This window comes from Aspergillus karnatakaensis, assembly GCF_047715665.1.
Source record: "Aspergillus karnatakaensis strain CBS 102800 unplaced genomic scaffold BJY04scaffold_27, whole genome shotgun sequence".
Classification (NCBI taxonomy): domain Eukaryota; kingdom Fungi; phylum Ascomycota; class Eurotiomycetes; order Eurotiales; family Aspergillaceae; genus Aspergillus; species Aspergillus karnatakaensis.
This window is the reverse complement of record NW_027395739.1, coordinates 204,472-230,560: the sequence shown is the minus strand read 5'-3', so window position 1 is coordinate 230,560 and position 26,089 is coordinate 204,472. Positions and strand designations below refer to the sequence as shown.

The window sequence follows — 26,089 nt, the reverse complement described above, 5'->3', positions numbered from 1 at the left end:
CGTTTGAGATACACTGCCTCTAATGAACATCGAGGCCACTCAATTGATTCGTGGAAGAGTTGAACACATCCAAAGACAGTTTCAAAGGCTGAGTCAAAGGTCCAGCCTAGAGATTGTGGGATGAGTCACAATTCATTGCGCTGCGCAGCTAACAATGGTCAGGGACGGTCTAACCAGTGGCAAGATCATTGCGGTAAATCTCATCTGATTCTCCAGTCTCGGATGGATCCAATAGCGATGAGCTTGACTGAGGGCCCTGGACGGCGAGCAATGGATGGTGATGTTGTTGTAATCTCTTGGCGGGTGTTGAAGGGTCTTGGCCTTTGTTTCTCCCCTCGCGCGGAATACCATTCCAATCTTCCTCCACGCGTCGCGTATACTAACAGGAGAAAAAAAAAAGACAAGCGCAACAACAGACCTGGTGATGGGCCAGCTGTCATATTGCTGGCACAATGGATGATCTCACTACTTCTCTGCTTACAGAGCATTTCAGCTACACGCCTCTGGTTAGTTTGCGCTCGACCACAGCGGTCGGCCTCTCGCGACGAGTCGCTAACACGGTCGCAGTCACTCATCGATGACATTATTAACTCAATCAATAACTTGATCTACCAAGCTATATCCAGCCTAGAGACCGGCCTTCTGTCAACACCTGCCGAGCGATTGGGGTTCGCCCATGCCAACAACGGCTCGACTATTCCCGACACCGACGAGGACGGAAATGTTGTGTACCCCGAAGCGCAATTAGAGATAGAGAATGGATTGCATCAGCTGGAAACTCTACTCGAGGCGACCGTCGATAAAGCCTTTGATAAATTCGAGATTTTCGTGCTGCGCAATATTTTCAGAGTACCAGACGATTTGATGGGGTGGATCAGACTCAAACACTACGAGGTGCGTTGCATACGAATCCTCTCCTTTCAAATTCCTCAAGACTAACTAGTGTGAATACAGAATATCTCCTTAAATCCTTCTCCTGATGCGCCAACCGTGGAAACGATTCTCGCTCTACGCCAGAAGTTACAAGAAACAAAGAAACTGAACCGGGCTCTGAAGCAAGAGAGCGCGAGAAACGACATGGTAATCTCACAACTCAAAGCAATCCTGGCGGCAACACAAACCCCGGATGCAGCAAACGACTCGACAGGCAAGGAGGTGTCCACGAATACTTCTACTTGGAAGAAGGACTTGGACCTGTCGTTCTTAACGTCTAGCCAAGCCGCTCAGCAACTTCGGGTCGGTGTCTCGACAGGGTTGAACACCAAACACACCCCTTTGACCACAAACACCACATTCATATTATCGCAACTTCCTGCCTTACAAGCAATGCTGCAAGAGCTCCGCCCGAAGCTGGCTTCTCTACCGAAATCAGGGCTTATGGCCGACACGGACTCAAAGTCGGACGAAAGGCGCGAATACATTGAAAGCAGAATCAAGCTACATCTTGAGCGATCTGGCCAGCTTCCAGTGGGCATCGATGGCAACCACAACATTGTTGGTCGCAAAATGGATATCTCCGAAGCGCAGGCGCTCGAGGCTGTCACTAGTATGCTTACGCAGGCAGGCAACAAAGAGGAATAAGATAGGCGAAGCTTGCTCATCTTGCTGAATATCTATGATGATTTGGTTAAGGATCTGGGTTGTGCACTATGCCGACCAAGATATGCTCCATGTGTCCTGGTCCCTTCTGAATGGGACGACATCAACCTTCTCCGACTTCAGAATGTTGATGACCTTTTCATCTTTCTTCTCCAGGGTGATAAACTCTTTCTGCTCACGCTCGAGGCCGTAAAACTCCCGCCCGAATTTACTCATAAAGCCCTCGACGACCTCAGGTGTGATATCGTCTTCCTTCAGAACTCCGTTTTGACAGGCTTGTTCAAAGGCATCGATCACGAGCTGAGTTGTGTAGGGCTGTGTGAAGACACCGGCAGCTATCTTTTCGCCTCCTCGCTTGGATGCTGCTGGATGAGGTGCGCTGTCCGAGCCAAAGAAGAATTTGGGGTTTCCAGAAGCTGCGGCGCGCAGAAGGGCATCTCGATCAGCGGGTGTCTTGGCCACAGGCTTGCAGAAGCAAAAAGGATCTCCTGCCCAGGAATCAATAATGATCGACAGGTGGTGAGCAGTTACTACGCGAAAGTCAGACCACATCCAGCAAGGTGACACACGCGACGGTGGAATTACTTGTTCCTGACACAGTTGGGCCGCATTGCTTCACAGCTTCTACCGCCGCTGCGGTGGTGCAGTGCTCAAGGATGATCCGAAGTTTAGGAAACTTCTCGTGCAACTGCTTTAAGGTGGGGAGGAAACGCTCCTCTGCTGATAGGACTGTCACATCGCCCTGAGAAGGAACTTCACCATGAAGGTTTAGGATCAACCCCTGGCGCTCCATCTCGGCAAATACAGGATAGAACTGGGCGTAATCAACGACGCCTGCGGAGGAATTGGTTGTTACACCTGCTGGGTAGCTCTTCACGCCAGTGATACCCCGTTTCTTGGCTTCGATGATGGTTTCAGGCGTGATGCTCTCATGCAGGTAGAGAGACATAAGGAAATTTACGTTCGGCTCAATGGCTTGCAAGCGCTGCTTGTACTCAAGCGCACGGTCGACAGTAGTAACTGGGGGTACGAGATTTGGCTAGATTATGTTATTCGGGGTTCTGAATGCAGCTGTTCATCTCTTTTCTTCCCCATCTTCTTACCATGACGAAAACAGTATTCACACCACCCTGCCTGATGGTGGGAGTAACTAGCTCCATCATGTCGCCATCGCGAAGGTGGACTTGGAATACCATCAGCGTACAGCACGAGTTATTGCCGCTGAGACGACATGTTGAGGTACGCACCGTGGAAATCGGCCGAAGCGGGGAGCTTGACCCCATTAAGTTTCGAAAGAGACATAGGTAGGTAATGGTTGGTATCTTAGAACTCGAAACTCGAGGCGCTAAATCTGTGCAATAATGCCTGCGTCTGTACCTTGAGAATGTCTCTGTTTGATTAGGTGCAACTCTGCTTTTCCTCCCCCGCCAATTTTTTTTTTTTCTATGGCGCGGGGGAGATTGAAGGTCTTCTCTGATTGGCCGTGTGATGTCACCCACCTATACCTAAGGTAGGTATCTATCTACCTGCCACTCCGCTCTCCGGCTCGCTTCAAGCCTTTGAAATCCCCCTTTACTCCGTAATTAGTACGCTACTTGAAATTATTGCTTCTGCAAGCATCCCGCTGCAGCGGGTTCATCCTTCTCTGCCTGGTGCCATGGGCCTAAATCAACCAATCATGCCCCGTTTCTGAACCGACCTCTGCTGTAGCCGCCGGCCCTCCTCTCGTGGCGCCTTACCTATTAATATCAGTCCAATCGTCGATTAGTGCCAGCCTGCCAGGAGCTTGCGTGCAACTTGAGGAAATGATCTGTGCTCTCCAGCTTCAGGCCCAGATCCTTATTTGTCACCTCCAGATGCACCTATCTGGATCGTTAACTAAGCGCCCTACGGAGTAGAGCCCTGCAGTGTCAGACTGAGTACATCTACCCCTGAAGGAAAGGATCGCTTGATCATGAGAGATAAACCAATGAGCATTCCCCTCTGAGGATGGCGGCTACAGAGCCTCTGTCAGTGGCTTCCTGCCCGCAATATTGCAGAACCGGGGTTTGTCAGAACAAATCTTCAATCTCTTGGAAACGACGCTTGGGCCATAACTAGATTGCCTGCCCTCCACTTTGAGATATGGCGAGGATACTTAACGCCCACTGATCTCTTTCTTCAGCGGCATATCACTTCATTCTTTACCCATCTCCCCTCCTTCAATTCTCTACCTAGCTGTACTCTGTCTTCTGGAAAGACTTCTCTTCTTTGCCTCTCTTTAACAGACCGTTGAGCGGTTACCTTCAGATATACCATACCATATACTAGTTTCTAGTACTTCGACCAACCCACTCTACCAATACACTACCAAAATGGCCTCTGCAGCATCCTTGGCTGGATCTTACCATGCATCTTGTGCATCAGACCATGAAGAGTCTAGCTTTTTGAAACGCATTCGCTTGCTCCACTGGGTTCGCCTGGGGCTTTCGTTTCTCGCTCTAGCTATCTCCGTTTCGATCATCGCCTGCGAAGCGGTTCCCTACCAGCACTACCGTGATACATCATCTTATGAGAATTTCGGGCTCTATCTATGGCCACTGAACTTTGACCTGCGTCCAACCATCGCAATCCTAGCATGTGGCTGCGTGATCGCATTCTTGAGCTTGATCTTCATTGTCGTAGCTCTCCTACCTTCAGTACGTTCCTCAATACCCTCTGCTCTACCTATTTAACTGACATACCCAGCCGCACTCGCACATCCGCCGCGTCAATCTCGCCGCAGTAGCAACCTCCACAGCCGGCTTCATAACCTCTCTCGTTGGCCTAGTCTTCGCAATCTATCTTCCGGGGTCCTCTTACCCCAACACTTTCACCTCTGTCGAGACTCTGCACTCCTGGACCTGCAAATGGAAGGCCTCGCACGACCTCCCACTCGGATTTTCCGATTTCTCGAATGAGACACTCTCCCCGGCACCAGCAAACTTTGCTCGTGACTGCTCAGCCACGTACGCGGCGTTCGTTCTTCTCGGGTTCTTGATCGGACTGCAGGTCTTACTTGGTGGTGCTGCGGCCGCAGGCACTTGGCTTGAGTTGAGCGTCGCAAGGCAGAGGGGGCAAGACCAATATCAGCTTGAGAAGGTGGAAACAACATTCAAGCACGGGAGGTAAATCGAGTAATCCTGCCAGATAACTGAAAAAGGATGTCACTAGGTGTAGCTGGAGATGGAGATGGCATGCTTGATGCTGGGCATTGGCGATGCTGATTGTGTTGGGTTGGTAATGCGGGCTTCATGATGTTGAATTAGTGATCGTGCCTTGTCTTGAGTGCATGTCGAATAGGAGAAGATGTGTAAAGTATATAATCATCAACGTATTATGCTGTTTTCTATTCGCTACGTTTGGTCATCCTCCGAAAATCGGAAGATTCAAAGGTGCCGTCCGTACCCGAAACGCGGTTCCATGTGGGAAGCCCTAACGAAGCATGTTCTTTTAAACCACGCATGGACGACAAATCGTTCATTCGAGATTCTTTATCAGACAAATGATGGTTGTGACATGCTTTTCATTCGCAAGATGTATACAGGTCGTTGTACAAGATCACAGCTACAAACTGCCACTCAAACGGTGGGTAACTACTATTTCACATCCCCCCAGCCTGCGAGGCGCCCAGTCCATCCGGAAAGTCGTCGAACACCCAATTGAGTGAATCAAAGACTTCAGAGAAGCCTGCCTCATCAAGGAAAGGGACGCCAAATTCCGGCGGGTAAATTACCGTTGGGTCTTCTAGGATCCCGTGCAGCTGGTTTGCACCCCTAACCTGCAGTTCAGTCGGTCTATCGGCAGCTAAGACAATATTAGCATGGGAACCATAAAACAGCTAGGGCAAGAAGCAACATACATTGAGCGCCAGTAGCCGCTACTCCCCTCCGAAACCGATGTCGCCAGCGCCAAACCGTGTCGAAGACATGACTCATGCTCATTCGACAGCGGATTTTGAGTTGCAGGCTGTCGCTGTCAACGGATGTCTGGCCTGGAGTACCATCGGCATTCCACATCTGCGCAAGAACATCTGCTAGCCGTGCAGGTCGATCTTTCTTCATGATACTTGTTCTTCGCAAAGCGGAGATCGAGCCATTGAACAAGAGCTTCCCGTAGTCGAAGTCAATTTGGTGGCGAAAGGGGCTTTTGAGGATCTTCAGTAGAGCGAATGCGGCTGATACTATCATTTGCAGAATATAGTTTGTGGCGTGCCCTATTTGGCCGGATGATTCCAGACCAAGAACCTGGGTCAGGAATGAGGTGGCCGCGATGAAGAGCTTTGTAAAGTCTTCGTTCTTGGCGTTTGAGCCAAGGAAGACGAAGCACCTTAGATGAAGTTCTGCAGCGCGGAGGTGAATCGAGTTGATATCTGTCGATGGTTAGTGCCGTACCGTACTTTCTCAGGTGAGACGTACGGGATATACTTCTGAACCGGAGCTCAATCTCTTTCAACTCGTTTTCGAGGAGCTGGACTATTAACAGCTTCTCGGTGCTGATGAAGTTCTCTGGGTCCGGTCGGCTGTTATATAGAGATCTGGAAACATGGTCGCAGAATTTCTCGATATGAAAGCGGACCTGAAGATCTTCGGACGGATAATAATCAGCATCTTGCAGCACAGCTGGCTCAAGGGCCCAGTCATATATTGTCCCTGGTGGCTGTCCATAGCCGGTCGCAACACTGCATACCTATCAGCCTAGAGCTCTTATGCGGATTCAAAACTCACTTTTGAGCAACAATATTGCAGACAAACCACGTTTGTAGGCGATCCTTTACGGCTTCGCCATGGCCGACGTAGAGTGTCGTAAACTCTTCCGACCGAACCGGACGGTGCAGCCCTAACTGCATAGAAATCTGCATCATCAGGCCGCTTAGAACAAATGTAGGATCCGCTCGTTGGGAAGTTGTTGGAAGTGGCCATGTGCATAACAGGCAAATTGCCTTGATAACATTGTAATCCTGTGGTATACCGTTAAGCGTAGCCCACATGAGCCGAGTAAATGGGCCTGAGAGTGTGCTAAGGAGGCCTGAGTGCGTCAAGTCCTGCCGGCTGGCAATGCATATAATAGTCCATGCTTGTAATGGACATGACTGGAGATAACTCAAAGGTGACTTTTCCGGGTCTAGGAGCGGAAGAAACGGGTGGTAGTACTTGAAAAACCTGTCAAATGATTAGGGACTGACGACCGCAACGCACAGGGAAGGCGATTTATACAATCCGAATAATTCTGTAACTTTTGGTGCGGGTAATGACACATCTTCGAGTCTCCATATATTCTCCCCCGTTGATATGGCAGATGCCTCGGTAAGAAGAGTCAACGGGGTTGCTAAGGCGCTGGGCTCAATACTTCGTCTAGGGGTAATGGCCTGATTGAGCGCCGCAGAATCCGGGACAGAGGTGGAGCCTAGCACTGGCTCCTCTACCTCTTGGGATATCTCATTACTTGAGCTGGTAGCCAGGCGCTGACGAAGCGAGGCGACTTCATTTTCTAGATCTGCATTGCGCCTAGGTACTACCGTTAGCATGGGTACGTAACAAATACATGCAGCACGTACTTTCTTCTAGAGATACGTTGGAATGATGGTTCAACCTTGCATTCGATTTTGAGTCGTCGACATCGCGAGCAGGCGTCTGCAGGTGTTTGGACAATGTCGCATCGAAGCTACCGAGGACCGAAAACCGCCAATTAGCCAGGTACGGCAGGGATAGTTAGTTGGCTGGAGCCCTGGAATACGTACGTACTTTATGCTGCTTGCACTCGTTACAGGCTTTCCTTCGGCCACGGCCGCGTCCTCTGTTCGGAAGGCTGCCCCCTTTCTCCATGCTGGGAGGCTTAAAGCGACATTGACATTGTGGTTCCCCGGAATTCGGGATGCTCTTATAGAAAGCGGGGGCCGGCCGCTTGTGACCTTCATAACCGGCGATTACAGGAGCTTACAACCCTCGTACAGTCGGACTCGGACATACGCGATTCAGTATCTAGTGTGTCTGGCATGCCAATTGGCAGATCTTCGTCAAGATGCTGTGACTCTGTATTCACAAGTCTTAGGTTGCTGATGGATATTCCAAGGTTTGAATGACTTTCTGCCTGATTTAAAAGGCATCAACATGTGCCGGACTTGGATCCACACCGCCTGGCAAAATAACATTATTACCACCGGAGATGGTCCGGCCATCGCAACCTTATTAACATTGCCAAAGTTTCATAGCCCACACTTCTCCGCGGGATGCCTGCTGATACCACAGCGACCATGGCCGACGCCGAAATTGACCTGGATGAAGATCAATATGACTCCGCCGACGATGAGGACTTCACTCTCGATCAAGCCGCCGATGAAGACGATGCAGACCTCTCGTCCTCAGACGAAGAGACAGCAACAGAGCCCGCAGCGAAACGGCGGAAGACAAAAGACAAGCCTGAAGATGGTCCGATCCAAGACGCAGATCTAGATTCCGGTGATGAGGCGATGATTCGAAAAGCGAAGGAGAAGAAACAGAAGCGAGGGAAGAAGTCCTTGGACGATGATGAAGATGAGGGTGGAACAGGCGGTTTCGTGAAGACGAGAGCGATGAGACTGCAAATGTACGGCCTTTATCTGTTTTGATCCACAAGTGTATGATGCTAACAGAGCCTCAGACAGGAAGAGCGGAAACCACTCGCGAAAATCGACGGTGCTACGATCGATGTCGATGCGTTGTGGGCACAGATGAACGCGCCAGCTTCAGATGTAGGCCCTTCGCCGACACCAGACACGAGCAGACAAGACCTAGCTAAGCCAGCGGACGATGCGGAGATGCGCGAGGAAGAATCCACTCCACAAGCAAACACAGCGCAGGACAAACAGTCTCAATCTCAACACCCCGACGAGATGATCAAAATCAAACGCACTTACAAATTTGCTGGCGAGGTAATCACAGAGGAAAAGCTGGTACCCAGAGACTCCGCCGAAGCAAAGCTGTTTTTATCCGGCGGCCAAGATGGCGAAATTCTACCAGCAACAGAAGGCGACATTGAGAACGGCAACGCAGACCTCATAATAAATTTCCGACGACCCCTGCGCAAAGTTTCCCGCTTCGACCCCAACCCAACCGGAACAATCAAGAAGAGCTGGGAAAAGCAACCTCTTACAGAAGCCAGTCAGGAGAACGCGCGTGGTCCAAAGATCAACACGGTCGAGAAGTCACGGATGGACTGGGCAGCTTATGTCGATCAGGCTGGTATTAGTGATGAACTGAGGGTCCATAGCAAGGCAAAGGATGGATTCCTTGGCCGTATGGACTTCTTGGATCGTGTTGATGCGAAGAAAGAGGAGGAGAGGAGGAATGCCCGTTTGAGAGGGGTCTAGAAGAGCATCGACACTTTTCCCACCACCATCATGCCCAACCCTGCAAAATCTGAAATTTTCTGCCCAGGAGGTATATACCCCAGAGCAGCAAATACAACAGTCGCTTCGCCATTCAATATCTATGATAAGGCGTTTGGTTTGGCCCTCGATATCCGCATCGGCCGACTCAACTAGGCGCCCATAAGCGCTTCGAGGATTATAGCAGAGATGCTAAAGGCACTGATTACGCGGCCACGGGCAGTCGAGGCGAACATACGGCCCGTCGCTAGAAGCTTAGCCTCTTCTGTCCAAACTCATACTGTGGAATCAGACTCGAATCTCTTTAGCAGCTCGGTCTATACCACTCGCCCCCGGTGGCTACGTGCTTCATCTAGACATCTGTCTTGACTGCTAAATAGAGCTGCAAAGAAAGATTAATGAGAGTGCGTCACTGCGTCCTCATTAGGAACGACATCCAAGGAAAACTAGCTTAGTCTATCTATATCCGACATACCGCATCCAGAAACGGATGCCTATGGATTCAGATTGAAAAAAAAAAGATTAGGGGTTGTGATCCTTCTTCACTTCGTCAATTCAGCATAATTATACACATTTCAGAAATGTTCAATTTTTTCAGTTTCAAATACTCCGTTTATAGCTTCCTTCTCGGCTCTTACTGGGCCTTGCAGTGACCAGGAGACCTGGTAGGGGTAGAACTGGGCGTAGAGGTAGGACTGGAAGTAGGAGTGCCGACGGGCTCGCCACCAGTTTTGGGCGGGTACTTGATGCCAGTCTCAGGGCAGTTAGACTCGGTAACTACAAAACGTGTTAGTCAAATGGTTCACAGCTTGAAGAATCAACTCACGCTTCTCAGAGGGCTCATAGAGTCCGTTGGCGACGTTGCCGCGGAGGTAGTAGAAGTACCAAGCCTCGCTCAGGTTGTTGTCGTCGCAGGCGACGTAAGGGGCGAAGCCGTCGTGGATGTTGCCGAGGGCCTTGTGAATCTCACTCAGAGTGTAGGTCTTGGAGGTGGAGGGGGTGATGCCGGCAGCAGCAAGGGCCTGGGATTGTCAGAAGTGGACCATTGCATGTTACATGAGCGACATACCTTGTAGCTGTCTAGAGTCTTGAACAAGTCGACGGTCTTTTGGAGGTAGTCGACGACTTCCTCCTGGGGCTTGTAGTCGGTGTAACAGCTAGGTTCGAGGGTGTTCATGCAGGTTCCTGATAAGAATTAGAATCTACTGATCGCATGTCTAGTAGAGGTACGCAAGAAATCTTACCATGCTTATTCCACTCGTGCTCCCAGAAGGACTCATCATTACCGCTGTTGTCCTTCCAGTACTCGTTCATGTAGGAAAGGAGCTCAGTGCGGCCAGACTCCTCGACAATAGCAGTGATATTGGAATACTCCCTGTACTCGTCGCAGAATTCCTCGTAGGAGCCGTCGCAGTTATCGGGCCTTGGAAGTCGTCAGCATGAGTTTAGGTGGCAGGGATAGTAAACACACCAGAGACCGTGAATGGTCCAGGAGTTGCTAGGGCCAATAGAAGGGTCAAAGTCCCAGTACTGGGTGAGCAGGAAAGCTCCGCCAGGGTTGCTGAAGCAGCACGAGGGCTCAATAGTGGCGCTCGAGCAGCTGAGAGGGGTGTCGTTGGCGCAGATCTCAGCGTCGGCCAGCACGGTTGAGGCAAACTGCATGGCAGAGAGGGCCAGCACACCCGTGGAGATAGACTTCGTCACGGCCATTGTGTATGTCCTTGATGTTGAGTGAGACTTGGGAATAATCAGAAGCAACAAAGTTGGGGAAAGGTCTACAACGAGCGTCTTATATAGTACGGCTCCGCCGGTACGGAGCAGCGGCCAGAACGGGAAAGGCCGAAGAAAGTTAGAAGCAAAGAAGAAGCGCTGGCGTTGATCCCATCATGGTTGCTCCGCATCAGCGGAAGATGTAGAGCACATGTGCTGATAAGAAGGTGCTGATTTGACCAGGGATCACCAGGGGCCATAGATCCAGCTGCTTACAAGCCCCGCCATGGACGCCCAATGGCACTGGGCGATGTCTTAGCCAGGGCCCAGGCTAGGCGCTACTCTTAGTGGGCCTTCTGCTCGTAGCGACAATAATCGGACAATCCGTCGTCAGGGGCGGCCAGCGAGTCTGTCAGAACGTTGCATCGGTTGGATCATCCATTCAGCTAACTCGGTTCTCCCAGGTGATAGGGGAGCCGATCTCAGGCAGGGAGATTGTGCATGTCAGACCAAATCATGGACGAACAAATCGATTTGCCTAGTTGGAAGTATTATGTAGGTATAAGAATTGGTACCCGGTTAGAGGACCGGAAGAGGACCGGACTTTCTTTTGAAGATGGAGCTCTGCACGCAGAGATAGCGATGATCGAACGATGCAGTGCTGTGTCGCTTCGCAATTATTCGGCATCGTAAGTGGAAGCCCGGTCACTCTGCGGACGCGATCAGGCGCTTTGTACAGAGCAATGGTTCAGGCTTCAGTATACCGTCTCCAAGCGAGTGGAATATTGGTTATCACCAAGCACAGCGAAGATGATCCCTAAAATGACTGATGTTACTACTGGAGGCTCGTGCGAGGGGAGATGTAAATCGAGTCATGTGACCCATAATTGTTGGCTCAGGCTCTCGGTTTTCTATCGCTTCGCGCCCTTCGTTGACACGATGATTTAGTGCCAGCTATATTGTTTGTTACTGGCACTTCTCCAGAGGTCCTGCCTCAAGCAAACATTCGGATTTCGGCTCGCGAAGACGCCATACAACCGCCAATGGAGCGCACCACTGAGGATTTCAGCATCATCTCCGCACGCACCGCGGACCACATCGCGACGGTACGAAATCTGTTCACTGCCTATGTGAAATGGCTGGACATGGACCTCGGGTATCAGGACTTCCAGACAGAGTTGGATTCCCTACCGGGGAAGTATGCTGCACCTCAAGGAGAGCTTCTATTAGCCTATAGCAGAGAAGGAGCCACTCTGGGTTGTGTCGCTTTGCGATCTCTCTCCAACCAGCAACAGTGCGAAATGAAGAGGTTGTACGTTTCCCCCGAGGCTCGAGGTATGGGGCTAGGCAAGGCCCTTGTTGCTGCTATTGTGCAACGTGCAAAGGATCTGAAGTACGAAGAGATGAGGCTGGACACAATGCCTTTCATGGGAGAAGCAATCCAGATGTATGAACGATTCGGATTCGTCCAAATACAACCCTACTACGATGCCCCGATGGAGACGATCTTTCTCGCCCTCGACCTCACAGGATGATTTCAAGAATCATTGTTTCCTGGACTCAGACTGTTGAGCTTGAACTTGTGTTTTCGGAGCACCCATAGCAGTTATGCATCGTTGCCGAAAAAAGTGTCATCATAGTCGAGGAAACAAATGATAGGTATCTACGAGGGATCTGGTATGATCGAGGGCTTGCTCATAACCAAGCGTTGATCGATGGAGTTGTGCTTTTGGTCAAAATTCTGCTGCCGTGCCATCGCCTATTTAAAGCTCTACTGCTTACTTAATCCCCCGCTAGCTGGATTGGTCCTAGCGGTTATATATAGCAATCTGAAGAACAGCTACTACGTACCTACTATCTTACCTACCCTTGGAAAGATCCAACAATGATGAGATATTCAACCTTCAAGAAGACTAATCAGGAGGCTCTGGCTCGCCGTTTTCCCTGATGGAGCAAAGCTGCCGAGGTCAACCCCGATCGATCCTGATCACTCCATCGAAAAAGCGTGCCGAGCCGAGAGATTACTGATCAATCCGGAGGAGGGGTCTACTTATCATTTCAACAAAAGATCACTAATAGTCTCGATTTGCAATCGCTCTCTTGTGCTTTACCCTTCATATAAACCAACCAGTCAAGTCTGCATTCACCATGGGTTCACTTCTGACACAAAGTGTTAAGAAGAACACCAATGACGATGGAGAGTAACGAACTAGAAAAGGGCTTGGATCGAACCGGCGTCAGCAGTGGTATGCTCGAGCTCATCCTATACTTTGAGCAGCTATACTAAACGTTGTCTGATAATTCAGATGGGAGCCAGGCTCAACCATCTTCGCTCGATGAGTCCAGCGCTACCGAGCTTTCGAGTCACACGGCGCAGCCTACCAGCCATGAGCCCGCCGAGAAGGCCTCTATGCTGGTCGATTTCGACGGACCAGATGACAAGCTCAATCCTCAAAACTGGTCTAACATGAAAAAGTTGTTTCATCCTTATCATTCGAGTTCTGAGCTAACAGTCCATCTCCAGATTCTACACGGTTGTACTCGTTAGCACGGCCACCATGATCGTCGCCATGACGAGCAGCATTTTCTCTACCGTTATTGTACCCTTGTCAAGCATATACGGGATTTCTCGAGAGGTGGGCACTCTTGGGGTCTCGTTATACGTCTTGGGATTTGCAACCGGACCGTTGGTTTGGGCGCCGTTCTCCGAGCTGAAAGGACGTCGGATACCATTCGTCGTGGGCATGTTTGGTTTCACGGTGTTCTCCTTTGCCACAGCTACAGCAAAGGACCTACAAACCATCTTTATCTGCCGTTTCTTTGCTGGGTTTTTTGGCGCCTGTCCATTAACGTTATCGGGGGCTGTCAACAGTGACATGCTCAGCCCCCCCGTCTTCATCATCAGCATGGTCGGCTTTGTCATCACAGTCTTCTCGGGGCCTCTTCTCGCTCCTACCATTGGCGGCTTTACGGTCATGAATGAGCATCTCGGCTGGCGCTGGACACACTACATCACTGGCCTCCTCGGGGCCGCCTCACTAATCTCAATACTCTTCTTCCTAGACGAGTCGTTCGCCCCCGTCCTCCTAACCTCCAAAGCCCGCCGCCTCCGCCACGAGACCCAGAACTGGGCCATCCACGCCAAACACGAAGAGCTCGAACTAAGTTTCTCCGCAATCCTACAAGATTACCTTGCCATTCCTCTCAAAATGCTCGCGCTCGACCCCATTATCCTTTGCATGTGCATCTTTGGTTCCTTCGTTTACGGTCTGCTCTACCTCTTTCTGACAGCTTACCCAATAACATTCCAGCGAATCCACGGCATGAACCCCGGCGTTGGTGGCCTTCCATTTCTAGCCGTCATAGTTGGCCAATTCCTCGCAGGGTTATTCTTCTACGTCAGACAACCATGGTTCATGCGCAAGATCAAAGCGAATAAAGGACAGATGGTGCCTGAGTGGTTACTTCTTACGGCCATACCAGGCTCTGCTTCTTTCTCGGCGGGTCTGTTCTGGCTGGGTTGGACGGGATATAGGCGGGACATACACTGGATTGCGCCTACGTTGTCTGGTCTGCTTACAGGATTTGGGTTGATTACAATGTTCTTGCCGTCTATTCAGTATGTTGTGCAGATTCGGAGAGAGAGGTAAGCCGCTTTATCTTTTCTTTTTTCTGTTGTCAGATCCCGCTGACAGAGATGTTTGTTAGGGCTGCTTCTGCCATTGCGGCACATACCTTCCTCCGCTCGCTGGCTGGCTCGGGATTTCCTCTCTTCGCGTCCTATATGGTACGTTTGCTCTCATCCTGAGACCTCAATATCAGGTGCTGATACTTGGGCAGTTTGATTCACTCGGCGTAGAATGGGCCTTGACGCTCTTGGGATGTGTTTCAGCATGTCTAGTTCCTATCCCCGTGATACTTTACATTTATGGCGCCAGGATCAGGGCAAAGAGCAGACTAGTGCTTTAATGGCTTAATGTTGCAGGACTCCACTGAATATCATCATAGAATGGAACATCGTTAATATCACTTGGCCTTCCTGCGCATCTCATCTGCACCCTCTTTGTCTCCTAAAAGCTCAAGGCTGTTGGCCACTTTAAAGCGGAGTAACGACTCGGAGCGTCTATCTGTCCAGTCGTCCCTGAATGACAACGCTTTTTGAGCATGAGGTAAATATCTTGTCCAAATGGCTTTGTTGTTGCCATCTGGCCAGGGAAATTGCCTACTGAGGGAACGAATCGTCTCACCAACACGAAATGGTGTCTCTCCGCGTCGTCTAAGCCAGGTTCGAAGCGAGCTTTGAAGGAGGTTGTTGTCAAAGCTGAATGCATCTTCTTCAAGGCAAATCAACTCATGTTCTGCCAAAATGGCAATCGCCCTTTTCTCATCTGACCCGTCACTTCTGTTCGACGGAAACAGAGAGTAAGGAATATCTTCCGCCGCTACAAATGCCCATTGTCCCAGATACTGACGAGCAGTACTATATCCCCATGCGTCGTCGTCAAAAAGCGCTGACAGAGTATCTTCCGATGTTGGTCGAAAGGTCTTTTCTATGGGCTTGGTGGATCCGATCTGCCACCCCCAAGATTGGTATTGCTCAAGTAAATCTCTCACATTTATCCCTGTTCGGGCGATATAAGATGCAAACTCCTTGATGGCCAGGGGTGACCCTCCCAGAACAGCGACAAAGCTAGTCACGGAAGCTATGAAATCTTTGTCGCTTGATTGGCCTTTTGCGAAGTATGACATAAACAGACAGGATCTTTCAGGTTGCCGCAGTGGCCCAAGCTCGATGGTGCTTTGGGCTAGGGTTCGTGCGAGTCCATGGTCTCGGCCAGTGAGAAGACAAAACCCCCCGCTAGTATTACTGGGAAGGTCACTTAGTCTCTCGAGTCTGTCTACATTGTCCATGATTAAGATCCACCTCTGTTTTTGAGGAGTGGCTAAGGATTCCCGAAGGTAGGATATCATCATACACACATTTCCCCAGCCCATATAAAATGTGTAGTACTGTATGTCGAAGATCGGATGATCTAGCAAGAATAGCGTCAAGTCTTCCCTTCGAGACGGAGAAGCTGTCTCCCCAAAGGGATAGACGTTAATGTCAGTGCGAAGGCGTTTTGAGTGCTCGGTGTTGCTTATATGCTTTTCAAACACGAGACCAGGAGCCTTTGAATTGTCTCGAATAGCTCCCCTGGTAGTCCAAGCAAAGGATAACCGGTGGGCATATGATGCAGATCTCTGACCGAATCAACGGTCTCGTTGGCTTCTTCGCAAAAAGTGCTCATGATAGCTGAGATGATGCGATGGGTTTGGGAGGGGATGTTTTGGAATAGTTGCAGTGACCCAAACAAGGCTGCCGGGTGCCAACAGCGAAAACCCCGCATCTGCGCCAGCCTGGCAATCAGAACAAGGCTGGCTGCAAATAAAGCTATCTAGGTAGCCCCCTTGACTCTCTTCCTTCTTCCATCTTCAACGAGGCTCCGTGCTTTGGCTCTAACATGGAATTCATCGCAGGCACAGTACTCGCCGGTATCCCCCCATCGTCCTCATCGCTTATGACCGATAGTGGCAGATTTCCGATGTGGTGGACACCTTCCGCCGATATTCCAAAGAGCTTTATAAGCTCGATACTTTGGTACGAACGCAGAAGACGCTTTTTCGAGGATACGTTATCGATCTGCTCGCTGAGGTCACCAACGATCGAGAAAAGGCTCGTATTTTGCTCCTGAGCTATAGCAGGGGGGAATGGACAGATATGCAGTTTGCTGGGATTCACGATATCAATCGACAGGATGCGCTGAGAGAAGCCATTGCCAGCTGGGATGTCACCCTGAAGCTCGTTCTTGCCTCCATCCAGACGGTATGCCGCGAGGTAAACAGCTTTCAGACCAACCAATGGACATCCTTCGTGGGCTCGAATTGGAGTGAGGAGACTCTCAAGCAGATACCCAGGCGCTTCCGGCTTTGTTGGAGGAAAGAGGAGATTCAGGGCAGCATCAAAGATCTACGTCAGTTTACTGCCGACTTTGGCGAACTCACTAAGCGTATCATCACCGAGCTGAAAGGTTCACGCAAAGCCAGCCATCCGGAAGGCATACCCCGCTGGAAAGCAAGTAACCTTAACAGCCTGGAGAGATACCGTCAGATTCGATCGGCTTCGAATCGACTCTATAATCTTTTCGCTCTAAGATGGTCTTGCGAGCGACACCAAGGGCACGCTGCAAGCATCTCGCTTATTGTCATGAGGCTCTGGCTGACTTAATAGGGTCTTTAACCACGCATTCTCAGTCTATTAGAGGTCGGCCAAAAGGAAAACAGGGGAAGACATCGAAAAAAGTTGTTCGAATTCAGGACCCCAGTCTTGGGTCCCAGAGTGGTGCAACGGTGGACAATCTTCCTGCAATGGCCATTCCGAATCCTGCAACATCAAGCTCCATCCTCGATCTCGGCGACGTTGAAGACTTGTGTTATCACTTTTGTCTGCCGCAACCACCACCCTCATATATCTGTCTCGGCTACATCTAAGAGCCCGGCCTTCACCGATTCTACCTCCCGCCGAAGGAACAGCAAACCCTTGGAGGACAAAGGTCCCTGGAAGATATCATCAAGTGGGTGTCAGAAGACGAGATCTCCCGAGGTCTCTCTCGAAAAACAATAGCATATCTTGCCTACTCCCTGGCTGGCGCTATCCTACAATACCACTCAACTCCGTGGCTTCCTGACACCTGGCAGAGCAGCCACGTCCGCTTCTTCGGCATTGGAGAACTGCCTGATAGTTAACTGCCCATGGAGCCCTATTTTAGAGTTGAGCTTACAAGGCCAGACAAAGCGAAGGCTCCACTATTAGCAGTTGCGCCCGAGGCCGCATCAAGCCCTAAGTCAAGCTCTGACGAGGCTCCTTCCTCATCATATGTCACTGTCACTCGAAATGAGCTTCTCTTCCGCTTTGGAACTGTTCTACTTGAGCTCGCATACAGCCAGCCGTGGCCCCAACTCCGAACACGGGTGCTGGGAACATTGCCAATTCAAAGATAGACAGACTATCACGCCGCAAAGAAACTGGCTCAATCGCCAGTATTACGCGACCGAATGGGGCCGAAGTTTGCAACAATAGTGCGAAAGTGTCTCGGTTGTGATTTTGGATTGGGCGAAAACGACCTTGCGAATGAGCAACTACAGGGGATGTTCCTCGTGGATGTGGTAGGAGGATTACAAGAAGTCGAGAAGAGCTTGAAGGAACTCGAGCGGCGTCTGGGATACTAGGAAGTATATAATGGGGAAATTTCTATCGGTACTTTCAGTTCATCGCTTCTGTCTGACTACGGTTTCCTAAAGTGAGGTCTTGTCATGATCATGAGGGGGCAGAAGATCGATTGTATAGCTGTCTTCTGACTGGCGCTGACACTCGCAGCACATAATTCGGGCGACAATGAGGCCCATCAGCATATATAATACATGTCAATCCCCATTCAAGTCCGGGCGTTGTGCCCTATCCCAGCCACAATTGCAACGAACAACCGCCATTAGGCTGTTCATGCATGCTTCTTGTACCAAGTCCAAATACGATCCAACAGTATAATGCATTCAAATAGCATGCAGTCCATTCCAAACACCCTCAACCCTTTGAGTCCCTTGACTAGAGCACACCCCTAGCCCTTCCACACCACAAATCCATTGCCAGCGCTATACCCTTGGCATCCCTCCTCCTCATCATATGATCCACGTACTCCACCATATCAACTCCCAGATTCCGTTTCCCATAGAACAGCCCGCAGGCTTTCTTCCTCTTCGTTTCCGCTTCCTCGTCTTCCAAAGCGGAAATGAGCTCCAAATGAGCCTCGGATATTCCAGGTCGCGAAAGGAGTTCATCATTCCATTCTTTAATCTTCTCAGCTCCATGTGTCTGCTCGATTCGGGTCCATAAATTAAGGACTGAGGCGCGAAGGGTGAGGTTCTGGACGAGGGAGGCGTTGAAGTTTGTTTCGAGGGCGTGGAGGGTTTCTTGTTTGCTCGCGATGGCGGCTTGGAGGATCTTGACTTGCTCTTTGAGCTCCTTATCGGAGACTGATTCAGGTTCGGTGGTTTGCTCGATAGTAGGTGCGTGGATGTGGAAGCTTGCGAGTTGGCCATCGAGGCGGAGCTCGGACGAGCCCATATCGGTTGGGCGAGAGGTTTGGTTCTTGGTATATGACTTGGCCATTTTGGCCTTTCGTACGGCGGGTGGTCGTGCTGTGGGGAGTTTTGTTTTTGTTTTTGTTCTGGTTCTTTTGGGGTACTTTTGAGGTCCTTTTGATAACGCCGGCTTAGGATATATTTGATAGCAGCTATATCCTTGGGGATGGAGAGAGTGTTGAAGAGCAGGTAGACCAGTCTGTCTGTAGGCAAATATGGCAGTATAGAGGCGAAAAAGCATGTTACTCAACGACTCATGGGGGTGCCTGAAGTTCCTATCCAGTCGAACATACTGTGTGAGGCGGAAGTGAGGTCCGGGGGCGATGTTGGAAACCTTGATAATCTCGGCCCGGATACTTCTGGATGCACCAAATCCTTGTCAAGATTTATCTTTGCTTCTTGTTTCTTGTTTTTCTTAGATATCTGGCACTCGTGCTCCAGCTACGGCGCAAGTCCTTCAAGCAATTGACAGCTTGCTAAGGCTGCTTGGAAGCTGCGTACTACGCGCTTTCGATATATTGGTACTCAAGAAGTCCATCTCGGGCACAGGTCACGGGCTGTGATACTCGGATAATTCACGATAGGTAAGTACAAGGAAGCTCAGGGCGTTTCCGTTGGCGCTGCTGACTCGAGCCGGAACCGCAGGCTGAGAAGCTTGAAGTCTGCTGCTGCGCCCCGAGAGAGACTAGACCGTCTGACCTTCGTAATAGAGATGCGCACAGCTTTGAGTCACAGATATCTTCTCTCAAGTAGACTTTTCAGAGGCTACATGATATGTTTCGGTACGCAGTGCTCACTACTTTCCTGTATTGGGGTGGGAAAGAAGTTTGGTATATGTGGAAGGTATCAAGCATCTAATCCATAGAATTGAGTTTGATTTGAACGAATGTTATCGAGGCCTTATATCTAAGCTAGACGAGAGCTATTGATCAGAACAGGAAACCACATATTATGCCCAGGTGCTTATCAATGTTGTTTTCTTCTGGATATATATATATAGATAGATAGGTACCGCGGACGGAAAGCACGAAGGATCGTTGCCTAAACCACGAAAAAAAGGCACCGACAGTTCTACTTTCTTTGACTATCAGAAGCAAAGATATCATCGAGATTCAATCATTCCTCGAGGACAATAAGCAAAGCAGAACAATCACACTCTGTCACAGTTATATAAAGTTCAGGTCTCAATGTAACCCAGCCAAGTCACTACCACCCACCTCTACCAGATACCAGATTAATCCCACACCTCCTTACAACCTCATCTTAATAGGGATCGAAAATCGACAGAGTACCTACTCACCCAGTGCTAATGACCCCGTAAGCGCTAGAGCGCACATTACTCGCAAAACCAATAGTAACTCCTACTTATACTCTACCCTACATAGCCCAGTACCAGTCTAGCCCAGCCGTACCCGTCCCAGACTAACCTCGTCCAGAATAGCCCTGGATTCCAGCAACCGGGACACACTCAGCGGCGCTTACGCACGATGAACGAAGCAGGAATGTTGAGATGGAACGTCGCTTTCTTTCATCGGTGGTCTCTCTGTACTAAATAGTGATCCCAGGAACTGCACATACTGTAGATCGATGCAGATCCGCCAATCGCAGTTTGCAGTGGAAGAATGTGAGAGAATCACTAGAGGCTGCGCGCTAAGGTTTCGAGTTCCAAGGAAGAAGGCCCAATGTACCTGATACATCGCTCGATAGTACCAGCAGCGCACGCAGTGCGAGGAGAAGAGAGTGACTAGAGTCAAGATGGCTTCTGTCGAAAGTTCAAACTACTACGTTGTCTTGTCTTGTCAATCTCCAGTGCGGCTGTAACTTGCATACTATGCTGATTGCTGATCGGCGGGATCGGCTGTGCAGAGAATCTGATCGCACGGCATTTACTACTCCAAGCAGGCGATCGAATCAGACGCGTCAGAAACAATCACCCGTTATCGATTTCTTAACCAAGGAACACTTTCACTGGTGGCTTTTTTGGCTTTCTATGTCTGTCTGTCTGTCTGTCTAGAGTAGTATGCTATTATTAATCCTCGGTGGGGTTTGGACATGTCGATAGATCAACTGGGATAATGGAAAAAAAAAAAGAAAGATAAAAAAAAAAAGTTCACTGCCAATTGTACAGTGCAGAATTCGACTCCCCCACTCCGTTGTTGCCCGTCCGTCCGGTTGGATGCATTAGATTATTTGTTTGATGAACTCGAAGAGAAAACCAGCCACTCCCAGAGCTCACAATGGGGGGAACCAAAAACACGAACCAAATATAACCAGTATGTTCTACAGATGCATGAGAGGGAAAAAAATGTCGCAAGAGAAAAACCGGAGCGGGCCAAACAAACGCCATCAAGCGCCGGATCTGCATGAGTCAAAGACATAGGAAATGTTTTAGCATAGCATCGAGCCAGCGGGTATCATATGAGATTCCATGCAGATCAGCCTTCAAATTATCCTTCACTCGTCCCACGCATCCAGAGCCATGTCGCCAGCGCCGGGGATGGGATCCTCCAGTTTCGACCCGTAGATCGGTCGTCCATCTGGGGTCAGCTGTCCGCGGAAGTCCGGATCGTAGTCGGGGCTATTTTCATCCAATGTGGCCACATATCGATTGCGGCCACCCCGTTTGCTATGCGTCTTTGTATAATGGGCGTTTAGGTTGTCGCTCCTGGAGAAGGCACGGTGGCAGCCTGGGACCCAGCACACATGAGGCTTCTCCTTGGAATGGCTCTTCATATGCCTCTTTAGGTGTTCTTGTCGCTTGAATCGCCCGTTGCAGCCAGGCTCCTTGCACTTAAACTGCACCTGCTTGATGATAGGAGGCAGGTTCTCCAGCATCAAGTTCTGCTTAGACGTCTGACGTCTGAGCGTCTTCCTGGAAGCCACTCGGTGGACCCCGCGATATCCATCCCGATACACTGGGGATGGTTGAAACTCATCAATGTACTCGCAGGGCCCTCCAGAGAGGCGGCTCATTGGGGTGTCAGCCCCGGATGTATTGCCGAGAGAGCAAGACCGCACTGGCGTGGCGGGGCTATGTTGTTTGAAGGCGCTAAGAGAGGTCGAAAAGTCTGTAAACGACGGTGGCGGAGTAACTGGACCAACTTGCGATGGCGCAATGGTTTGCGGCGCGATCGAGTCTGTCAGCAGCCACGGCATCATCATGTTACTCATGGACGTAGAGGTCGGAATACGCTCAGGCTGGTGGAAGATGGATCGTGACAGACACGGGTTGGTCGCGGACTCTGGAAGATAGGTGGCAGGTTGGTGACGGTAATTGTTGGCTTGATTGCGCGCCATGGTAGGGTATTGCTGCACGCCGTGCTGGTATGCGAGGCCGTGCGAGGCATGATCAAATGTTTTTGGGGTGTCTGAAGGCATCCACAGTTGCTCCATATTCTCGTCGTACCCCGAAGATAGGAATTCGGTCATGGGCATCCGCTCCTGCGATTCCATGTTGCCATATGACAGCCCCAAACTTTCAGTCGAAGCCATGTTTGCTAGGCGAAAGGCACTCCGCATTGACGCGGAATTGGGGTTTCGTTCGTAATTGTGGTTAGGATATCCCGTTCCGTGCCACCCCGGTGATTCTAGAGAACCGTGACTGTATATACTCGTCGGGGTGGGGGTGGGTGATTCAAGAGGCGAAAAGCTGGAGGTCATGGATGGGCACTCGTTGGAGCCCAGGGACGAACAGTCAACTTCAATTGTAAGACGATCGGATAGGTTGTGCTGATGGCGCATATCTTCAAGCGACGAAGCGCTGCGGCTGTCTGGAACGGGCGCTGCGACTGGTTGACTGTCAGAGCACCGTTGGGTATGTGGGAGTGAATGAATGTGTAGTAGGTAACAGGCAATGAGTAGGATGTCCTGAAGAGGAAAGACCCTTTGAGGGAGTGGTGGGTGGAATGAGAGCAGTAAAGGACTGTGGTGTATAGCAATATCTAGGTAAAGAATGAAGGAAGGAAGGTTGGAGTGGAAGAAGAGAGTGTGGTTGTATGATGAGAGAAAGAAAGAAGAGGGATGGAGATCGGGAATGGAGGAGGAAGACGCAGATGAAATAAACAGATTGACGGAGGGGAAACCGGAGGCAGGACAGGACCAGTCAAGACAAGACAAGACGGGACGATCAGTACTCACAGTCCGATGGCATTGGTCTTCTCCAAAGGAGAAGGCTAGAGGAGTAGAAGGAGGGGCGCGTCGCGTTCCTCAGGAATGTAGACTATGGAGTTCCTCGAGTAACCACCACGACTGTTCAAGAGGGCTGGGGTCCCTGGAGATGCGTTTCCTGGGAAGAGAGAGAAACGAGGTCGAGGGGGTTCAATAGATCCGCCCTTCAACGCGAGATCTGGACCCTTTCAAGGCGGAAGAAGGCTGGACGGGTGGGCGAGGAGTTGGTGTCTCAGTTGCAGTAGAGGGATGATGTAGATATAGAGAATCACTGATTCAACGGAGGCAAGGTCGGCAAGGAGTGGTGGGTACAGGGTGAATCAGCGACGCAAGTAGAGGGCGGGATGTCTCAGGACAATGTCGGTGGTGGTGGTGATGGCACTGGCAATGGCTGATGGCAATGTTGTAGGTTCAGCAGAGGAGATTGGCTCGCGATGTTATATGAATCGACAAGCTTTGGTCGAGCAGACCCTTTTACTGCTTTGAGCTTGGATGGAAAGCATCCCATCCCTCACGTAGAGAGGGCGGGGGTAGGGCCATTTCTATTGCTGTGATTATTCTCGTTGAATCTTAATCTATTTTGATTTGCCTTGATTTTAATTCTCCTGGTTAATTTATCGCCAATATTCTTCCCCCCCCCCCATTTTCCTTTTTCCTGGCTTGCTGCACCAGTGCAGGTGGATACTAGGTAACCTAGGTAGTCTCTGATATCGGACCTGCATTTCTTGCTATTCCGACCACTTTCTTTGTTTTAATTCTCCAGGTTTATTTTTATCATTGGAGCTTGGGAAAAGAATGCATGGACTGGAAGACAACCCGACTCGCCGACCATTCACAGTGTGGCCGAGACAGAGCGAAAGGAATGCGAGACGTCAAGAGACTGCTGTGAAGACTGCAAGTGAATGAAAAGCATCATCAGACTCGCCTGAAACTAGCTAGCCGCTTAGACTCCATGGCGATCCCGGGGAGGGAGAAACCCACAATCATTATTGTCACTCGTCCAAAGCGGCTAATGAAGGTAGCTTGTTCATTCTTCCAAGCTCAGTTCCTGTTCCACGATAGTCATCCTGCAGGGCCTGGGGATGATCGACAGCGATTGACGAACATGCCCCCCCATGTGGAGTAAGCAGAGCAGAGGAGCTTTTTGCTCCCGAGTCCGAAGTCGTCCCTGCTTGAAACATGGCCAGTACCAAGCCCCCAGATAAGGGAGAAAATCATGCGATGATCGAAGATCGATTTAAGGCCAAGCAAGCGATCTCCAGAGGCCGCCCCGAACGTGATGGCGAATGTTCGTCTGGTTCCTTTCGATATTGCTTGCTGTGCCTTGGTTGAGAATATGCATAAAACTCAACCAATCGGCCTGCTACTAAGATTACTCAAAGGAGACCGGCAATCCAAGTATGGTAGTCGCAGGTGTTCGAGGGGCCCTCTACTTCGTGAGTCTTTTCAAAACGCACTGACGTGGAATTCAGAGCTGTACCATCTTACCATTTTGCCTCATTCTTCTCCGAGTATCAGATCTTCGTCCGATTCCACTGACAAGGTAGAGGGCCTCAAAGCTGCTGATAGCTAATGCGACCTCCAGGTGCTCGGTGACGCCACCTACCTAAGTGGTGAATCACGAGTCTTGTCACACATGACACTCTAGCTTCTCGGGGACTGGTGAAGATGGTCTTGGGACAACGGCGTCGAGGACAATCGTGTGAGAAATAATCACAAACATTGTCGCGCATAGTAAACAAACCGAGAACCACTAACGATCGCAGGCTTGGTTCCCACCGCCTATCATTCCACGGTTGGCAAGAGGCGTTTGCTGGGTCCCGGTCTGTGCGAACCTGGTTCTCACTGCAGGCTAGACCCAACGAACCTGGTACCTAGCTGAAGGCACTGGGTACTTCTAACCGCTTCCCTTAACAGCTGGTGCTTTGAATACGGCCTCCGTATCTCAATCCCGACCGGTTGACCCGGCTGCGCCCAGTCGGATCCCAGTCGCTGAATTTTTCCTTCTTTGACCGATTGTTTTCTTCTGCTAGTAGTAACTTGGCATGCGAGGATGGCACCCGTTCGAAAAATCACAGTCCACAGGGCTGAGAACGATCGGAGACTAAAAAGCGACGCTGATCAGAATCACTAGTCAAATAGGTAGTACGGGGGGCGAGGCTTGAACTTAGTTCTCGAGTCCTCTCGGGCCTGTGTCCATCCCCTTAATTGCTCAGGCCCCAGCGCTGCGACGGACGCCAGTGGCTGGTGCTCCTTGTGCAACAACTCGGGAGACTGCAGTGGTCAGGCAAAACCAGCTCTCGGCGCTCGCCCATCGCCCATCCTCCTCGGCTCCTCCTCCTCCTCCCCGGTTTGTTGGGAACTTGAGAAGTACTGTACTTTGTGACACACAGAAAAGAGCTCAGAAGTACGGATACGACGCCTCCTCTGCCGGTGATCAACGGGGTCCACTGTACGGTATGAAGAAAAACAAGGCTCGAGCAGGTCGAAGAACTCTTGGCTGGTGATCACAACTGGATCCAGACTCTCCAGGATCATTATAGTGTGCTAGCCTGCTGCCTCCGCTGCACATCATTAGGGCTTATCTGTTAGCGCCTTGGGGAGGGTTTTTGCCTGGGGCCAATCACCAAGCCAAGTCGATGTTTGATGGCTGCAGTCTCCCCAATCGAGCTCTTCCGGGTGGGCGAGCAAATCTTTTTTAGCTCTGAAGGCCCAGGCACTAACGTTCAAGGTTGACTTTATCGACGACCGAGGTCTCGGTTCATAACCAACGCTTTGGCATCAAAAAACAAGACCCATTCCTTCTGGAATGTGGATCGGATTCGGGGATGCAAGACACAGACAGAAGAACAAAGAGCACTCGCAGCACGATCGACAGTACAGTCAACCAACCCCCTCACCGCCTGCGAATCACCTGCCTCCTCCCTCTTCAGTCTTCTCTTTGCCAACTCCTACACCGTCCGTTAATCTTCGCTTCTTGGGGGTCTCGTATTGACTACGATGATTTGCGTATAACGTGTACGAAGTTCAGTGACCCTCTCTGTCTGACCTCTC

The 26,089-nt window shown here is 50.4% G+C and overlaps 11 protein-coding genes across 11 annotated transcripts; 6 read left to right on the top strand and 5 right to left on the bottom strand.

The window, feature by feature from the left end:
* Nucleotides 1-127: 127 nt before the first annotated feature.
* On the top strand, nucleotides 128-1,614 carry BJY04DRAFT_68250 (MIND complex subunit MTW1). The gene is made up of 3 exons (XM_073720857.1): nucleotides 128-506; nucleotides 568-894; nucleotides 955-1,614. The coding sequence occupies exons 1-3, from the start codon at nucleotides 453-455 to the stop codon at nucleotides 1,579-1,581; spliced, it is 1,008 nt and encodes a 335-aa protein (XP_073570736.1). The 5' UTR covers nucleotides 128-452; the 3' UTR covers nucleotides 1,582-1,614.
* On the bottom strand, nucleotides 1,615-3,168 carry BJY04DRAFT_68254 (dihydroorotase). The gene is made up of 4 exons (XM_073720858.1): nucleotides 2,847-3,168; nucleotides 2,703-2,782; nucleotides 2,185-2,638; nucleotides 1,615-2,129 (listed from the first exon to the last, which is right to left on the bottom strand). Exons 1-4 carry the CDS (start codon nucleotides 2,899-2,901, stop codon nucleotides 1,648-1,650), a joined length of 1,071 nt encoding a protein of 356 aa, XP_073570735.1. The 5' UTR covers nucleotides 2,902-3,168; the 3' UTR covers nucleotides 1,615-1,647.
* Nucleotides 3,169-3,398: 230 nt separating this feature from the next.
* On the top strand, nucleotides 3,399-5,095 carry BJY04DRAFT_190375 (uncharacterized protein). The gene is made up of 2 exons (XM_073711499.1): nucleotides 3,399-4,277; nucleotides 4,327-5,095. The coding sequence occupies exons 1-2, from the start codon at nucleotides 3,954-3,956 to the stop codon at nucleotides 4,747-4,749; spliced, it is 747 nt and encodes a 248-aa protein (XP_073570734.1). The 5' UTR covers nucleotides 3,399-3,953; the 3' UTR covers nucleotides 4,750-5,095.
* Nucleotides 5,096-5,104: 9 nt separating this feature from the next.
* On the bottom strand, nucleotides 5,105-7,454 carry BJY04DRAFT_190374 (uncharacterized protein). Its single transcript, XM_073711498.1, has 7 exons — nucleotides 7,362-7,454; nucleotides 7,175-7,281; nucleotides 6,834-7,124; nucleotides 6,345-6,779; nucleotides 6,036-6,298; nucleotides 5,480-5,989; nucleotides 5,105-5,424 (listed from the first exon to the last, which is right to left on the bottom strand). The coding sequence occupies exons 1-7, from the start codon at nucleotides 7,440-7,442 to the stop codon at nucleotides 5,222-5,224; spliced, it is 1,890 nt and encodes a 629-aa protein (XP_073570733.1). The 5' UTR covers nucleotides 7,443-7,454; the 3' UTR covers nucleotides 5,105-5,221.
* A 416-nt stretch (nucleotides 7,455-7,870) lies between these two features.
* Nucleotides 7,871-8,965, top strand: swc5 (putative Swr1p complex component (Swc5); the record flags this gene model as incomplete). The annotated part of the gene is made up of 2 exons (XM_073716382.1): nucleotides 7,871-8,202; nucleotides 8,257-8,965. The coding sequence occupies 2 exons, from the start codon at nucleotides 7,871-7,873 to the stop codon at nucleotides 8,963-8,965; spliced, it is 1,041 nt and encodes a 346-aa protein (XP_073570732.1).
* A 519-nt stretch (nucleotides 8,966-9,484) lies between these two features.
* On the bottom strand, nucleotides 9,485-10,943 carry BJY04DRAFT_68220 (T2 family ribonuclease). The gene is made up of 5 exons (XM_073720855.1): nucleotides 10,455-10,943; nucleotides 10,228-10,406; nucleotides 10,053-10,168; nucleotides 9,810-10,005; nucleotides 9,485-9,760 (listed from the first exon to the last, which is right to left on the bottom strand). Exons 1-5 carry the CDS (start codon nucleotides 10,691-10,693, stop codon nucleotides 9,618-9,620), a joined length of 873 nt encoding a protein of 290 aa, XP_073570731.1. The 5' UTR covers nucleotides 10,694-10,943; the 3' UTR covers nucleotides 9,485-9,617.
* Nucleotides 10,944-11,561: 618 nt separating this feature from the next.
* Nucleotides 11,562-12,318, top strand: BJY04DRAFT_68218 (GNAT family N-acetyltransferase). Its single transcript, XM_073720854.1, has one exon. It carries the CDS (start codon nucleotides 11,737-11,739, stop codon nucleotides 12,226-12,228), a length of 492 nt encoding a protein of 163 aa, XP_073570730.1. The 5' UTR covers nucleotides 11,562-11,736; the 3' UTR covers nucleotides 12,229-12,318.
* A 245-nt stretch (nucleotides 12,319-12,563) lies between these two features.
* Nucleotides 12,564-14,744, top strand: BJY04DRAFT_68214 (MFS transporter). The gene is made up of 5 exons (XM_073720853.1): nucleotides 12,564-12,939; nucleotides 13,000-13,168; nucleotides 13,218-14,339; nucleotides 14,402-14,480; nucleotides 14,534-14,744. The coding sequence occupies exons 1-5, from the start codon at nucleotides 12,882-12,884 to the stop codon at nucleotides 14,660-14,662; spliced, it is 1,557 nt and encodes a 518-aa protein (XP_073570729.1). The 5' UTR covers nucleotides 12,564-12,881; the 3' UTR covers nucleotides 14,663-14,744.
* Nucleotides 14,745-18,470: 3,726 nt separating this feature from the next.
* Nucleotides 18,471-19,183, top strand: BJY04DRAFT_190369 (uncharacterized protein). Its single transcript, XM_073711497.1, has one exon. The coding sequence runs from the start codon at nucleotides 18,712-18,714 to the stop codon at nucleotides 18,976-18,978; it is 267 nt and encodes an 88-aa protein (XP_073570728.1). The 5' UTR covers nucleotides 18,471-18,711; the 3' UTR covers nucleotides 18,979-19,183.
* A 1,754-nt stretch (nucleotides 19,184-20,937) lies between these two features.
* Nucleotides 20,938-21,490, bottom strand: BJY04DRAFT_190368 (uncharacterized protein). Its single transcript, XM_073711496.1, has one exon. It carries the CDS (start codon nucleotides 21,231-21,233, stop codon nucleotides 20,979-20,981), a length of 255 nt encoding a protein of 84 aa, XP_073570727.1. The 5' UTR covers nucleotides 21,234-21,490; the 3' UTR covers nucleotides 20,938-20,978.
* brlA (C2H2 type transcription factor BrlA) lies at nucleotides 20,938-23,181 on the bottom strand. The gene is made up of 2 exons (XM_073718759.1): nucleotides 23,006-23,181; nucleotides 20,938-22,656 (listed from the first exon to the last, which is right to left on the bottom strand). The coding sequence occupies exons 1-2, from the start codon at nucleotides 23,016-23,018 to the stop codon at nucleotides 21,323-21,325; spliced, it is 1,347 nt and encodes a 448-aa protein (XP_073570726.1). The 5' UTR covers nucleotides 23,019-23,181; the 3' UTR covers nucleotides 20,938-21,322.
* Between the last annotated feature and the right edge of the window lie 2,908 nt (nucleotides 23,182-26,089).